Source organism: Argopecten irradians, chromosome 4 (genome assembly GCF_041381155.1).
Source record: "Argopecten irradians isolate NY chromosome 4, Ai_NY, whole genome shotgun sequence".
Lineage (NCBI taxonomy): Eukaryota > Metazoa > Mollusca > Bivalvia > Pectinida > Pectinidae > Argopecten > Argopecten irradians.
Window position 1 is genome coordinate 44708155 of NC_091137.1, and position 15584 is coordinate 44723738.

Here is a 15584-nt window from a genome sequence, read left to right on the forward strand (position 1 = left end):
ATAACTGCAACAATAAAATAAATACTACAAATGTTTCTTTCAAACAGCCCATCTTTTTTCTCTCTTTCTTTCATTCTCTCTCTTTTTTTTTGAAGATTTTATTCCATCCATATGTATATTTTAGTTCATATAATCAAACAATCTATCGTCAAATATCTTGTCAATCTGAAATTACCCGTAATATAAATCGAACGCACTGTGCTGAATCAGGAAAACGTTTTAATCTATGTCTTTCCTACACATATACGGTGGGTCGTCGAGTTTTAGTCTTTCTTCGTGACCTGTTTTGACTGTTTCATTATGCCTTTGTATGTATTTTTGTTTAATGTTATTGTTTGTTCTTTTGTGTCTGTTTATCTGTTAAACCTAGGTCATTCATCACGCCATGCGTCATGCCCGTCGTTGAAAGTTTAAAGATTTTATCTGCCAACTGCCAGGGTCTTGGAGATTTCTCAAAAAGAAAAGACGTCTTTTCTTATTTAAAAAATAAACAGTACAATATTTATTGCCTCCAGGACACACATTTTACATCTGATAAGGAATAAATTATTCGTTCTAACTGGGGTTTTGACTGTGTATTCAACTCATTTAATTCTAATTCCAGAGGAACTGCTATACTTTTCAATAATAATTTTGAATATAAAATTTTACAGGAAAAAGAAAGATCTGAACGGTAACATGTTAGCTTTAGATATAATAGTTAAAGGAGAAAAAATAACATTAATTACTTTATATGGACCTAACATTGACCAACCTCCTTTTTATGACGAGATATTTGATATTATAGAAGAGTTTGGAAATGACAAATATGTAATATGTGGAGACTTTAACATGATATTTGATCCTAAATTAGATGTGTGAAAACTATAAAAACATAAACAACGCAATTGCAAGAAAGAAAGTTTTGGAATATATAGACACTTTTGGACTAGTAGACACATTTAGAGAAAAGAATCCTGAGACTAAAAGATATACTACTTGGCGTAGAAAAAATCCACACAAGCAGGCCAGATTAGATTATATACTGATATCAGATAGTCTTTTACCAAGTTTGACTTCTTCAATAATTGAACCAGGTTACCGTTCAGATCATTCTTTCTCAATAATTAACTTGTCTTTTAATAACTTTAAACGTGGAAAAGGTTTATGGAAATTTAATAATTCTCTTTTATTCGATAATGAATTTTTAAAACTTATTAAATCTACAATAGAAGATATCAAATCTCAATATGCAGTACCCGTATATAATATTAATAATGTAAAAGATATATCGTCAGATCTTATAGTATTTACAATAAATGACCAACTCTTTTTAGAAACACTAATGATGGAAATTCGGGGGTAAAACTATATCCTACTCAAGTCATATAAAAAAAACATCTAATGAAAGGGAAAAAAAATTAATTAATGAAATTAAGGCATTAGAAAAAACAGGGCCAAATAATACATCAGTAAACAAGTTAGAAGATAAAAAGAAGGAATTAGAAGAAATAAGAAAACAAAAAATAAATGGTAGCATAATAAAGATCTAGAGCAAAATGGGTAAGGGAAGGGGAAAAACCAACTAAATATTTCTGCAACTTAGAGTCTCGCAACTATACTAGTAAAATTATTCCTTACATAACTAAAGAAGATGGAACGGTTATCTCGGATCAAAAAAAAAATTCTTTATGAATCTGAAAATTACTATAATAACTTATATAAAGAAAATATCACACTAAGTAATGTCAATCTTGAACAACTTCTAGAATCTTATACTGTTCCTAAATTATCAGAGCAAGATTCTTTAAATATTGAAGGACCCCTTACCATAAATGCATTAAACAACACACTGCTAAAAATGAAAAATGATAAAAGTCCTGGCTCTGACGGTTTTACAGTGGAATTTTTGAAAATATTTTGGAAGCAATTAGGGCCATTTGTTTTAAGATCACTTAATTATAGTTTTAGCACATCAGAACTTTCAATAACTCAAAAAGGAGGAATAATTACATGCATTCCAAAAGGCAATAAACCCCGCGATAAATTAAGTAATTGGAGGCCGATAACACTTTTAAATAATATATATATAAATTAGCATCAGGCGCAATAGCAGAACGATTCAAAAAGGTAATCAGTAAATTAATTAGCAATAATCAAACTGGATTCATCCCTGGAAGATACATTGGCGAAAACACAAGGTTAATATATGATGTTATGCAATATACAGAAGAAAATAATATACCGGGACTTTTACTTTTAATAGACTTTGAAAAAGCTTTCGACTCTGTATCCTGGAACTTTATTGATAAAACTCTAAAATACTTTAATTTTGGTCCTACAATAATCAAGTGGATAAAACTCTTTAGAAATGATATACAGTCAGCAGTAAATATTGGGGGAAATCTGTCCAACTTTTTCCATATAGAGCGAGGCTGTCGTCAAGGTGACCCCGTCTCTTCATATATTTTTATTTTATGTGCAGAAATTTTATCCATACTACTAAGAAATAATGAAAATATTAAAGGTATACTATTACATGAAGATGAAATTCTAATATCTCAATTTGCTGAGGACACATCTGTTATTTTAGATGGCTCAAAAAAATCTTTAGATCAAACTCTCAAATCACTAAATTTCTATGCTAATATATCTGGTTTAAAAATGAATTTCTCCAAGACCCAGGTAATTTTGGATTGGCAGTATGAAGTACAGTAATAATACATTTAATTCTAATCTTCACTTAAAATGGGGAACCACACGCTTTATCTATTGGGTATTGAATATGATGTAGATCTAAGCAGAATAATCCAACTGAATTTCGACAAAAAACTTGCAAAACTAAAATCACTAATTTCAATTTGGAACAAAAGAATTCTTACACCAATTGGCAAAATAGCTGTAATAAAAACCTTACTAATATCCCAGTTCAACCACTTATTTATATCGCTTCCAAATCCTGATAACTTGTATATTAAACAAATTAATTGTCTGTGCTTTGACTTTTTATGGAATGGTAAACCGGATCAAATTAAAAGAGATGTAATTATTAAAAAATATGAGGAAGGGGGGCTTAAAATGATTCATCTAAAATCCTTTATAACTGCTCTAAAAGTATCATGGATAAGAAGAATTTATTGTAAAGAAGGAAACTGGAATATTATTCTAAGATCTCTATTTGACAAACAAAAATTAGCGAATACTGGAATTGAACACATAAAAAAACAATCTAAAAATTGTAAAAATTTATTTTGGAGAGATGTTCTAGAGGCTTGGTGTACGACCTTAAGTTCAAGTAATATTTACAAAACAAATATTTTAGAAAACCCTATTTGGTTTAATAATGAAATCAGAATAAATCATAAAGTTATTAGCCCACCATCATCAGATGGTGGGCTATTCAAATCGCTTTTTGTCCGTGGTCCGTCGTCCGTCCTTCCGTCCGTCCGTCCGTCCGTCCTTCCGTCCGTTAACAATTCTTGTTACCGCTATTTCTCAGAAAGTACTTAAGGGATCTTTCTCAAATTTCATATGTAGGTTCCCCTAGGGCCCTAGTTGTGCATATTGTATTTTGGGACCAATCAGTCAACAAAATGGCCGCCAGGCGGCCATCTTGGATTTTGATAGTTAAAGTTTGTTACCGCTATTTCTCAGAAAGTACTGAAGGGATCTCTCTCAAATTTCACATGTAGGTTCCCCTAGGGGTGTAGTTTGTGCATATTGCATTTTGGGACCAATCGGTGAACAAGATGGCCGACAGGCCGCCATCTTGGATTTTGATAGTTAAAGTTTGTTACCGCTATTTCTCAGAAAGTACTGAAGGGATCTCTCTCAAATTTCACATGTAGGTTCCCCTAGGGGTGTAGTTGTGCATATTGCATTTTGGGACCAATCGGTCAACAAGATGGCCGACAGGCGGCCATCTTGGATTTTGATAGTTAAAGTTTGTTACCGCTATTTCGCAGAAAGTACTGAAGGTATCTCTCTCAAATTTCACATGTAGGTTCCCCTAGGGGTGTAGTTGTGCATATTGCATTTTGGGACCAATCGGTGAACAAGATGGCCGACAGGCCGCCATCTTGGATTTTGATTGATAAAGTTTGTTACCGCTATTTCTCAGAAAGTACTGAAGGGATCTCTCTCAAATTTCACATGTAGGTTCCCCTAGGGGTGTAGTTGTGCATATTGCACTTTGGGACCAATCGGTCAACAAGATGGCCGACAGGCCGCCATCTTGGATTTTGATTGATAAAGTTTGTTACCGCTATTTCTCAGAAAGTATCAAAGGGATTGTTCTCAAATTTCACATGTAGGTTCCCCTAGGGCCCTAGTTGTGCACTATGCATTTTTAGACCGATCGATGAACAAGATGGCCGACAGGACGCCATCTTGGATTTTGACAATTGATGTTTATTACCGCTTTATCTCAGAAAGTACTTAAGGGATCTGTGTCAAAATGCATGTGCAGGTTCTCCTTGGGGTCTAGCTGTGCATATCAAATTTTCGGACCAATCGGTGAACAAGATGGCCGACAGGCCGCCATCTTGGATTTTGATTGATAAAGTTTGTTACCGCTATTTCTCAGAAAGTATTGAAGGGATCTCTCTCAAATTTCACATGTAGGTTCCCCTAGGGGTGTAGTTGTGCATATTGCACTTTGGGACCAATCGGTCAACAAGATGGCCGACAGGCCGCCATCTTGGATTTTGATTGATAAAGTTTGTTACCGCTATTTCTCAGAAAGTATCAAAGGGATTGTTCTCAAATTTCACATGTAGGTTCCCCTAGGGCCCTAGTTGTGCACTATGCATTTTTAGACCGATCGATGAACAAGATGGCCGACAGGACGCCATCTTGGATTTTGACAATTGATGTTTATTACCGCTTTATCTCAGAAAGTACTTAAGGGATTTGTGTCAAAATGCATGTGCAGGTTCTCCTTGGGGTCTAGCTGTGCATATCAAATTTTCGGACCAATCGGGTGAACAAGATGGCCGACAGGCCGCCATCTTGGATTTTGATTGATAAAGTTTGTTACCGCTAGTTCTCAGAAAGTATCAAAGGGATTGTTCTCAAATTTCACATGTAGGTTCCCCTAGGGCCCTAGTTGTGCACTATGCATTTTTAGACCGATCGATGAACAAGATGGCCGACAGGACGCCATCTTGGATTTTGACAATTGATGTTTATTACCGCTTTATCTCAGAAAGTACTTAAGGGATCTGTGTCAAAATGCATGTGCAGGTTCTCTTTGGGGTCTAGCTGTGCATATCAAATTTTCGGACCGATTGGTGAACAAGATGGCTGACAGGCCGCCATCTTGGATTTTGATAGTTGAAGCTTGTTACCATTATTTCTCAGAAAGTACTGATGGGATCTGTCTCAAATTGCATGTCCATGTTCCCCTAGGGGTCTAGTTGTGCAAATTGCATTTTGAGACTGATTGATGAACAAGATGGCTGACAGGACGCCATCTTGGATTTTGTTAGTTGAAGCTTGTTACCACTATTTCTCAAAAAGTACTGAAGGGATCTGTCTCCATGTTTTTTTTTTTTGCAGGTTCCCCTTCTGGTCTAGTTGTGCATGTTGAATTTTAGGACCAATCGGTCAACAAGATGGCCGACAGGCCACCATCTTGGAATTTGATAATTGATATTTGTTACCGTTTTATATCTCAGATAGTTCTGAAAGGATCTTTCTCAAATTTCATATGTAGTAATATGTAGTAAAAGATTTAAAAGCAGAGAAAAGATCCCTCTTCCGTTTGTCAGACATAGATCATTCATTGGTGTGGGCGCCAAGATCCCTCTGGGATCTCTTGTTTTTAAGAAGTTATGGTATGAAAAGGGTGTTATATTTATCCATAACATTTTGAAAACAGACAAATCCATATATAGTCTAGAAGAATTTCGTGAAACGTATAACATTCAGACCAATTTTCTAGAATATCATGGTATGAAAAATGCCATTAATCATGTCATCAGAAACAATCAACAAAGTTTTGACTCTGAAAAAAATATAACTCTTCCTAACATACCAATAAACCTCAAATTGATTTTTAAGTTGTAAAAAAGGTGTTCAAAATATATATAATGTTTTAATTAAAAATGAAGTTTTACCTACTGCTCAAAATAAGTGGAATCAAAATTTTGAAATTGATAGGGATGAATGGGGAAATATTTATAAACAACCTTTTAATGATACTACTAGCTCAAAGCTTCAATGGTTACAATTCCGAATAAATCACAGAATACTAACTACAAAAACATTTCTTTTAAGAATTGGTAAATCAAACAACAATCTATGTACATTTTGTAAAACACATCCAGAAACAATCACTCATATATTTTGGGACTGTGAAAATGTATCAAATTTGATTGAACAATTAAGAATTTCTATAATTACTAACAATTTAAGTCTTAGATTAGAAAAACAGGACTTTATCTTCGGCAAACAAGATAGTACAAATACTAATTTCCATATTGAAAATTTGATACTGCTTCTAGTAAAACAATACATTTACAACTGCAAATGTCTAGAAAAAGAACTCAATTTCAACAGTCTAAACAAGAGGCCCAGAGGGCCTGTATCGCTCACCTGGTTTGCAATGCCAAGTAATGTTCTGAATACAGGTTCATTGTTTCTTTTCTGAAGGAATTTTAATATTAACCTCTAAATCCCCTATTGGGCCCCACCCCTCCTGCCCCTGGGGTATCAGAGCCAAACTTTATACAAGTTCTGTTCCTCTTCCCCCAAGGATGTTTGTGGCCAAATTTGGTTACATTCCATTCAGAACTCTATGACTAGTAGCGATTTAAATGATTTACCTCTATTTCCCCTATTGGGCCCCGCCCCTCCTGCCCCTGGGGGGTCAGAGCCAAAATTTATACAAGTTCTGTTCCCCTTTCCCCAAGGATGTTTGTGGCCAAATTTGGTTACAATCCATGTAGAACTCGAGGACAAGTAGCGATTTATAGAATTTACCTCTATTTCCCCTATTGGGCCCCGCCCCTCCTGCCCCCGAGGGACCAGAGCAAAACTTTATACAAGTTCTGTTCCCCTTCCTCCAAGGATGTTTGTGGCCAAATTTGGTTACAATCCATGTAGAACTCTATGACTAGAAGCGATTTAAAGGATTTACCTCTATTTCCCCTTTTGGGCCCCGCCCCTCCTGCCCCCGAGGGACCAGAGCCAAAATTTATACAAGTTCTGTTCCCATCCCCCCAAGGATGTTTGTGGCCAAATTTGGTTACATTCCATTCAGAACTCTATGACTAGTAGCGATTTAAAGGATTTACCTCTATTTCCCCTATTGGGCCCCGCCCCTCCTGCCCCCGAGGGACCAGAGCAAAACTTTATACCAGTTCTGTTCCCCTTCCTCCAAGGATGTTTGTGGCCAAATTTGGTTACAATCCATGTAGAACTCTATGACTTGTAGCGATTTAAAGGATTTACCTCTATATCCCCATTGGGCCCCGCCCCTCCTGCCCCTGGGGGGTCAGAGCCAAAATTTATACAAGTTCTGTTCCCCCTCCCCCAAGGATGTTTCTGGCCAAATTTGGTTATAATCCATTCAGAACTCTATGACTAGTAGCGATTTAAAGGAAATGTTGACGGACAGACGGACGCCGACGGACGCCGACGGACGACGGACGACCGGACGCCGCGCCATGACATAAGCTCACCGGCCCTTCGGGCCAGGTGAGCTAAAAATCATATTAAATTTGAACTAAAAGCTCACAGGATTATAATATCCAACAGTAATTTAAAGCGGAAACCACAAGCACTTGCAGAATTACAAAATTGGTTAAATATATAAACAGTAATATTTTAAAAAATTTTGAAAGATCTGTGACCTAGGTTTACCCCCCCCCCCCCTTTTTTTTAATCTTTTTTTTTTTTCTGTCCAGTCTTTGGTGTAATTTTTTATCAAGAGTTGTCTCCCCTAGTTCAATTTCTCATTACATCTGTAGGAAGGGAAATAACTCTTGATAGACCTTTTATGTGAATGTGTGTGTGTGTATTTGTTACGTTAATAAGTTACTTGTAAATATATGTATGTACATACGTTAAAATATGCAATCTGAAATTACTCTACAAATTTAACTTTAATTGTACTCGTCTTTCATGTATCTTCTGTATATGTTGTGATGTGTATATTTTCTGAAAAAAAAATGAATAAAAAATAAATTAAAAAAAAAAAGCCGATTTCCCATATTCGTTAGCCAAGGCGGGCTTCTGATTACGTTACACTCCACGAACGTGGTTGGTTTGGTTTGATTAATTTAACGTCCTATTAAGGATGTATTCTTCTGAGGTTTCAGTCCCGTTGAAGTCTTGTTTCGACAAAGATCAAAGAAGTTATGAGATTTTCAAATACAATTTATCAATATCTGTAGCAAGTTGCCACTTGCAAATTTTGTCAAAAAATTACAGTTCTAACTTTAGCAGATTTTTTTTATACGGGGATTTTAAGAAATGGCCCATTTGGCGGCCATTTTGAAATTGTGTCTTTTTTTTTTTTGCTTCAAGTAGAGCAAATTTTGTCAAAAAATTACAGTTCTAACTTTAGCAGATTTTTTTATACGGGGATTTTAAGAAATGGCCCATTTGGCGGCCATTTTGAAATTGTGTCTTTTTTTTTTTTGCTTCAAGTAGAGCAACAGTTTTACCATTTTTTACTGAAATTGTTTTTACTTAAATCATCACTGCACCAGCATTTTTAGCTGTATTGAGCTAATTTTTGCTGTAAATCTTTACTTGGTTCGTGATGATTAAAATATTGAGCATTAATGTATAAAATGATTCACTTTTTTCATTTTATTTTTTACATTTAATGGTAATTTGAGCACTTTTAATTTTTACTCTAAAATACTGAAAAATAACAAATATTCAAGTGGGGCAAAAAAGTAAGCACACGGACCCCCCATTTTTCTGGCTGATTCTGAAAGAACAACCATTTTCCTATTGATAATATCTTGTTATTCTGAGAAAAAATATCAGTCTTTTTGATCAAAACTGGTATATTTTAAAAGCAGACTACTGGAAAATAAATTCTACAAACATAAATACATACCAAACACCTCATTAGGAAATTATGGCTTTAATATCTTGTGTATATGGTCAAAATGGCTAAATTCCCATAAAATCCAATATTTTGTCAACTAGGTATCTTTGAGTGACAGTAGCTCAAAAACGAGCACACGGACAAATGTTTTTTCTTTCATTTTCTTTCATGGTATGAACTCCTCTTTCCGAAAATCTATATGAGAAAAAAAGTTTAATACAAGAAAATTTTGACTTCTCAGAGGAGTACATCCTTAACAGGGTCATTTAAGGACGTGACAGGTTTCTTGGTGGAGGAAAGCCGGAGTACCCGGAGAAAATCCACCGACCAGCAGCAAGTACCTGACAACTGCCCCACATCGGATTCGAACTCGCGACCCAGAGGTAGAGGGCATGTGGTAATACATATATGTCGGCCTTACCACATGCCCTCCACCTCTGGGTCGCGAATGTGGTAATACATGTATGTCGGAGGGACCGCGGTGGCCGAGTGGTTAAGATGTCCCGACATATTACCACAAGCCCTCCACCTCTGGGATGCGGGTTCGAATCCCATGTGGGGCAGTTGCCAGGTACTGACCGCTGGTCGGTGGTTTTCCTCCGGGTACTCCGGCTTTCCTCCACCAACAAACCTGGCACGTCCTTACATGACCCTGGCTGTTCAAGTTGTATGGTCTATCACTTTCGCTCTTTTTATCTTTTTAATACTATTGTGAGGGAACACAATATTATTGTGAGGGAACACAATCTTATTGTGAGGCCACACAATAATTATTGTGAGGGAACACAATCTTATTGTGAGGCCACACAATAATTATTGTGAGGGAACACAATCTTATTGTGAGGCCACACAATCTTATTGTGAGGCCACACAATAATTATTGTGAGGGAACACAATCTTATTGTGAGGCCACACAATATTATTGTGAGGCCACACAATCTTATTGTGAGGGAACACAATCTTATTGTGAGGGAACACAATCTTATTGTGAGGCCACACAATAATTATTGTGAGGGAACACAATCTTATTGTCAGGCCACACAATGTTATTGTGAGGGAACACAATCTTATTGTCAGGCCACACAATAATTATTGCGAGGGAACACAATCTTATTTTCAGGCCAGACAATACGTATTGTAAATGAGGACAGTGACATTCAGTTTAGGCGGCCTAGTGAGAGACTGAGAAAGACAGATCTGAAGTCAACACCGAGCGCTGTGTTCAGGTAAAAAATGGTACGACAACGCGAGATGACAGAAATCAGTCATCAAAACATACATATCTAATATCAAAAGCTTTATGAGCTTATATGTTGCTTGACGTGATGTAAGTGCAGCTACAAAAATGTTGAGTTATGATAATTCACAAATCAAAATGTAGTGTACTGTAATTAGATAAAATGAATTTCCAGTTTTTTATGCGGTTTATACAGAATTAAGGGTATATTTTAGTTGCGTATCTGTATTGTCTATTCTTTTGATTTTTCCAGATGGTGCGGGGATTGCATTATAGGTGATATACAATGTACTTATCTTCGCCACCGTTTTTCGCTCCACAACCACCTTAACATTCAAAGACAATGAAATTATTCTGCAACTACCAATCATGGATGTGTATATCAACTTTTAATACAACATGCTATTTGGAATATCCAAATGCGGAAAACATAAGACGGCTCGCGTATTGAAAATTAACATTTTATTAATTCAATAAAATTGTTCAGAAGGTGATGATAAATGTAGTATTAACGGTAAGTTAATAACTTTTTTGACTCTACAAAATTATCGATCTTGTTTTACATTCCTATTCTTAAAATTAAAAGCCGTTTCGGAAAGGTAGTGGGCCTTTAACCCATGTGGTACTGTTTACGATTCATAATTGCACGTTGTGTTCACTCTCCCTCCCCGTTTTTTTTTTTTTTTTTTTTTTACAGTCAATTTGAGAAAAGGGCAACCGGAAAGGAAAAGAATGAAGTATAGCATACATACTAAACCGTGTATATGAAATATGGTGTGTACTAACAGTATACATGTCATGGACGTGAGGTTGGGTTGGGGAACTCGCTCTATACATGTGTTGATTCTTTACAAAACAAAAAACACACAAAAAACCGCATCTATTCGGCTCCAAGTCTCTGTTTAATTAATCTCTAAGTTAATCAAAGATGATGAGCGTCGCCCAAGGGGAATAACTCGTACAGTGAGAGTTAAATAATCTCATTACACACAAACACCTGCAGAAAACATAAATCCAATCCTTTAAGTCAGAACGGAAGGGACTTGTGAACTTGGAAACACTTTATAATTATTGTTATCATTTAAGCTGAGTATGGATGTTTCAACTAAGACCGGAAATAGAAGCAATTCCTTGCATATAGGTGTGGAACCACTTCGGCTTGAAACATACTTTATTGTACAACAGGACCAGACACAAATTATTTTAACTTAAATATCCAATTCTTTACCAGATACGTGTAGTATTGCTTGTGCTAGAAAGTTGAATTATTTCAAAAATGAACTTCAATGCCAGTTAATGTTTGAAGACGTTACAAGAAATAAAATCATATATTATCATAAATTCTGGAGTAATGTTATCCTGTACCAGAAATCTATCATTAACGTATGAACGCAATGATATATCATTGTGTAATAGTAATGTCATCCTCGATACTCCAGAGGTTCCCATCACATACCATCTCTACACCCTTGGACTTTATCATAGCTCTGCTCACGCTATCGATCGCATTTTGCGCATTTTGCTAATGGTAATCACTAATTACGAAAATGAAATTACTTCTTTTCGCATCTTTTGCGAAAGCGTTTTTATACCGAAGTACAAACTCTAACACCCTCATCTTTTAATTGAATCACGTAATTTGAAAAATAGCAATTCCATTCTAAATATCTGTGTAATCAAACTCACGTAATACAGCGTCGAACACAAGTTTAGACTCTACTAGGAAGATTTTTTTCTGGTTTTAATGTCTTACTCACATTTCCTCCTGCTCTTGTGGATGTTCTCATAACAGCAGACACTGTGTTAAATATCTCCAGCTAAAATTATAATGTAAAAATTCCTTACATTCCTATTCATAGAACTTCAATTCTTAAGTCTACAGAATACCAGAAAAGATATATCTGTATACCAAATTGAGAAACAAGAAATATCTGAGAATATTTTCCATTATCATTAAGGAATGACTTTTTGCTAAATGAATGTTGCATGGATATGCAAACCTTTAAGTAATACACAATAATTTCTGTTGGCAAAAAGGGAATGTAATTGCCAGTCACAAACCTTATATGCAAAGATTATGAAGAATAAGTCAGTCAATTAATAATGTCTGCTTAATCCTTAAAACTATTTTTCTCTGAATTAAAATCTGATGTTTTGGGGCATTGAACTTCACAAATCTTACACTTCTTTGGATGACAGCAGTACCCTAGTTGGCAATTGACAATGTCAAGTCTATCACCCCTGAAGACACATTTGGACTCTTCTGAGTCAAAGACTGGGATAGTCCATTATGAAATTTCAGGGGTGAATAGGTTAAACTTAATAAAACTTAAATGAAAGCTTACACTTCTCTGAATTACAGTTGATCCATAATTGTCAATTTCCTCATCTTTACTGGAGGTGGACTTTGCTGGAGTGGTACTGGTTAGGGCCACAACATTGTTTGCCATGGCAACAGATAGAGAGGCATACAGACAGCTCATGGTGATGTTAACAATTTTCTCCATCCGTTTTGGTGACAGCGGCTCCAGTATAGGTAAACTGAAGGCTCGCCAGACGACTGAGATATCACTCAGCAAACACTGGTAACTGAAACAAGATACAAATGTTCTCTGACCCAAGTGACCAAAACAATATATCGAAAGTAAATATAAAGGTCATTACTAGCAAACCACTGAACAGCTTTCAATTGGCACTTATAGGCTGATAACGAATATTATGAATTTAGGCAAAGCCTTATAAGAGCTTCAATGCTGTACATATACAAATATAAAATCGCTATTCTTATCAGAGGGACATAGGACTTATTTACTGTAAACAAACTTTCTTTCTCGTGCGATTTATTTTCACAAATTTTGTGATCAAAGTAAATTTGCTAATGTACATCTCAATTTCGAATTCATATCTCCACAACTCTTGCACAATTAGATTCAAAGGTATTTCCATTCAATTTCAAATCTGCGAAACTTAATCTCAGCGAAAAATGTTTTAAAACCGAAATTGGGAAATATAGTAGCCATGAAAAATATTTGGTTTAAAATATCTTCACAGTCCATACAAAATTTTTCTTATCTTTCAGCATTTTATATCGATTTTGAAATGGGAAACAAGAGGCCCAGAGGGCCTGTATCGCTCACCTGGTTTTTTGTTAGTAATTACCACAAGACTCTGACAATTAGAAAAATAAGCAAAATTGACTCCCAAAGTTTAATTTTGAATCACAACCATACAATGATGCTATTAATACCATACAAATATGCTATCCAATACATAGGTTCAGAGACAAAGTAATTTATATGAAAGTACATGTAGTAGCCCCTCAGGCCCCCGGGAGGTCAGCCCCATCATTTGTACAATTTTGAATCCCCACCCTATAAGGATGCTACCATTGCATTATGGGTGCTATCCCATGCTTGGTTTCAAGAGAACGAAGTCGTTTATATGGAAATAGCCAAATTGACCTCCATTTTGACCCCGACCCCTCACGCCCCCGGGGGGTCAGCCCCATCATTTGACCACATTTGGCTCACGACCCACTGGGGGTCAGCCCCCTGTGGACCCTTACCTCCCCAAACACGGATAAGGATGGTCAACCATATGCATTTATAGGGTGCTATCCCATGCTTGGTTTCAGAGAAGAAGTCGTTTATATGGAAATAGCCAAATTGACCCCTTTTGGCCCTGCCCCTCAGGCCCCCGGGGGGTCAGCCCCATCATTTGTACAATTTTCCGTTAGTAGCCCATAAGGATGCTACCAGTCAAATTTTGTTGAAATCCGACCAGCGGTTATGGAGAAGAAGTCGATTGTTGACGGACGCCGGACGCCGGACGCTGCGGTATCCCATAAGCTCACCTCGGTCCTTTGGACCAGGTGAGCTAATAATGAAGTCATGACTTTCAAGTGTGTTATCACAACTTGTTTGTGTTACCTTGTCCTGGATGTTAGTGCATCCACCAGGGTATTAGGCATGATGAATGATGAGCCGGCCACAGCCTCTTTGTATCGCTGAGAGTACCGCCCCAGGAATGTCAGACTGGAGCAGACGTTCACCGAATATATCAGCTCCCATCCAGCTGCAGAAGGTGAGCTAAGTTCCTCTTTCCAAACGCAGCTTTTAAGTCTTCTGTCTCGCGACTGTGGCGATTATGGGGCGTGTCATCGTCGTTGACCACAGGCTCGACCACTGGCTCCGTTTTTTGTGGACTGGCAATGCTTACCTCCTCAAACACGGAGGTCAGCTGGTCAAATATGTCACTTCCTGTGTCTAGTCTTGAACGGGCAATTTCTTTTGGTTGCACTTTAACAACTGAATCTGCAAAAACAAACAGATGGAGGGTATTCATTATACCTCAGCAGTGTGGAGTCTATAGTACTGTGAATACAACTTAAACTGTTGACAAGGAACACGTAGAGGTCATCTTCACTGTACAAGAATTTTTGCCATCAAGTTTCATTGAAATCACTCCAGTAGTTTAGGAGCAGTTTTAATCAATTTGTAACAAAGGGGCATAACTCTGAAAATGTAGAGGTCTTTTTCTGATATGGATTATGTACACACATTAATATTAGAAACATCTTAACCACCTGACCACTAAATAAAAAGTCATCAGATGGAAAGCAGTACCGATATAACTCACATCACATTCTTTATCGAAACGCTGTCCGTAGAAGTTTCAACAAACAGACACTACTAGACACGAAAGTCAAACAAATTTTACATCACAATATCCAATGCCAATACAAGGAGTATAGATTTGTTACAATTGACTAAAAAAAAAGTTGAATACAGTTTCAATACAGACCTAATCTCGATCTCATCTTCGTTTTTTTTTTTTAAAAATCTTCATTTTGTACATGACATATATAAAATGTTAAACATGTGTGTTTAACAAGCATTAGTGATACCAAATTTATAAGACATGTGAAATATATCATATAATGGACTCACTACCCATAGTTGATGGGTGCTTGTCCAATCCAAAATAAGAACAAATGATGAAAGTTTATACATGCGTATCTTGAAAGTATACACGTATCGTGTATGTCCAAGATTGACCTCTGTATCCTATATATACATGTTGTAACATATGCTTCTGGTCAAAAAATAATTCAAACAAAGTAGAACAATTGAGTGAATACAAAAGCTTAATACCAGTAATTGCTTGTAAATTTAACATTTACCTGGTATATTGAAAATGTGACTTAGCACAACAATTAATGTCAGTTTTAGAAAGCTTTATAAAGAGTTGTAAGTCATGTATGCTTATGGTATGTTTAAAATATAATTGAAAAAAATAATT

At 36.3% G+C, this 15584-nt stretch overlaps 1 protein-coding gene and 1 long non-coding RNA gene across 2 annotated transcripts; one reads left to right on the forward strand and one right to left on the reverse strand.

The window, feature by feature from the left end:
• Nucleotides 1-213: 213 nt before the first annotated feature.
• LOC138322530 (uncharacterized) lies at nt 214-11580 on the forward strand. The gene is made up of 3 exons (XR_011208417.1): nt 214-308; nt 10167-10272; nt 10537-11580. It is a non-coding gene; the product is annotated as an uncharacterized lncRNA (long non-coding RNA).
• A 412-nt stretch (nt 11581-11992) lies between these two features.
• LOC138322320 (E3 ubiquitin-protein ligase UBR4-like) lies at nt 11993-14328 on the reverse strand. Its single transcript, XM_069266355.1, has 3 exons — nt 14213-14328; nt 12629-12872; nt 11993-12100 (listed from the first exon to the last, which is right to left on the reverse strand). The coding sequence occupies exons 1-3, from the start codon at nt 14251-14253 to the stop codon at nt 11993-11995; spliced, it is 393 nt and encodes a 130-aa protein (XP_069122456.1). The 5' UTR covers nt 14254-14328.
• Nucleotides 14329-15584: the final 1256 nt, after the last annotated feature.

What these genes read in the sequence shown, in the direction of transcription:
- LOC138322320 (XM_069266355.1), bottom strand. Translation starts at nt 14,253, where the DNA reads ATGCCTAATACCCTGGTGGATGCACTAACATCCAGGACAAG. An exon ending in GCACTAACATCCAGGACAAG is followed by an intron (nt 12,873 to 14,212) that starts GTAACACAAACA and finishes ATCTTGTTTCAG; the next exon opens with TTACCAGTGTTTGCTGAGTG. An exon ending in CAACTGTAATTCAGAGAAGT is followed by an intron (nt 12,101 to 12,628) that starts GTAAGCTTTCAT and finishes TTATAATTTTAG; the next exon opens with CTGGAGATATTTAACACAGT.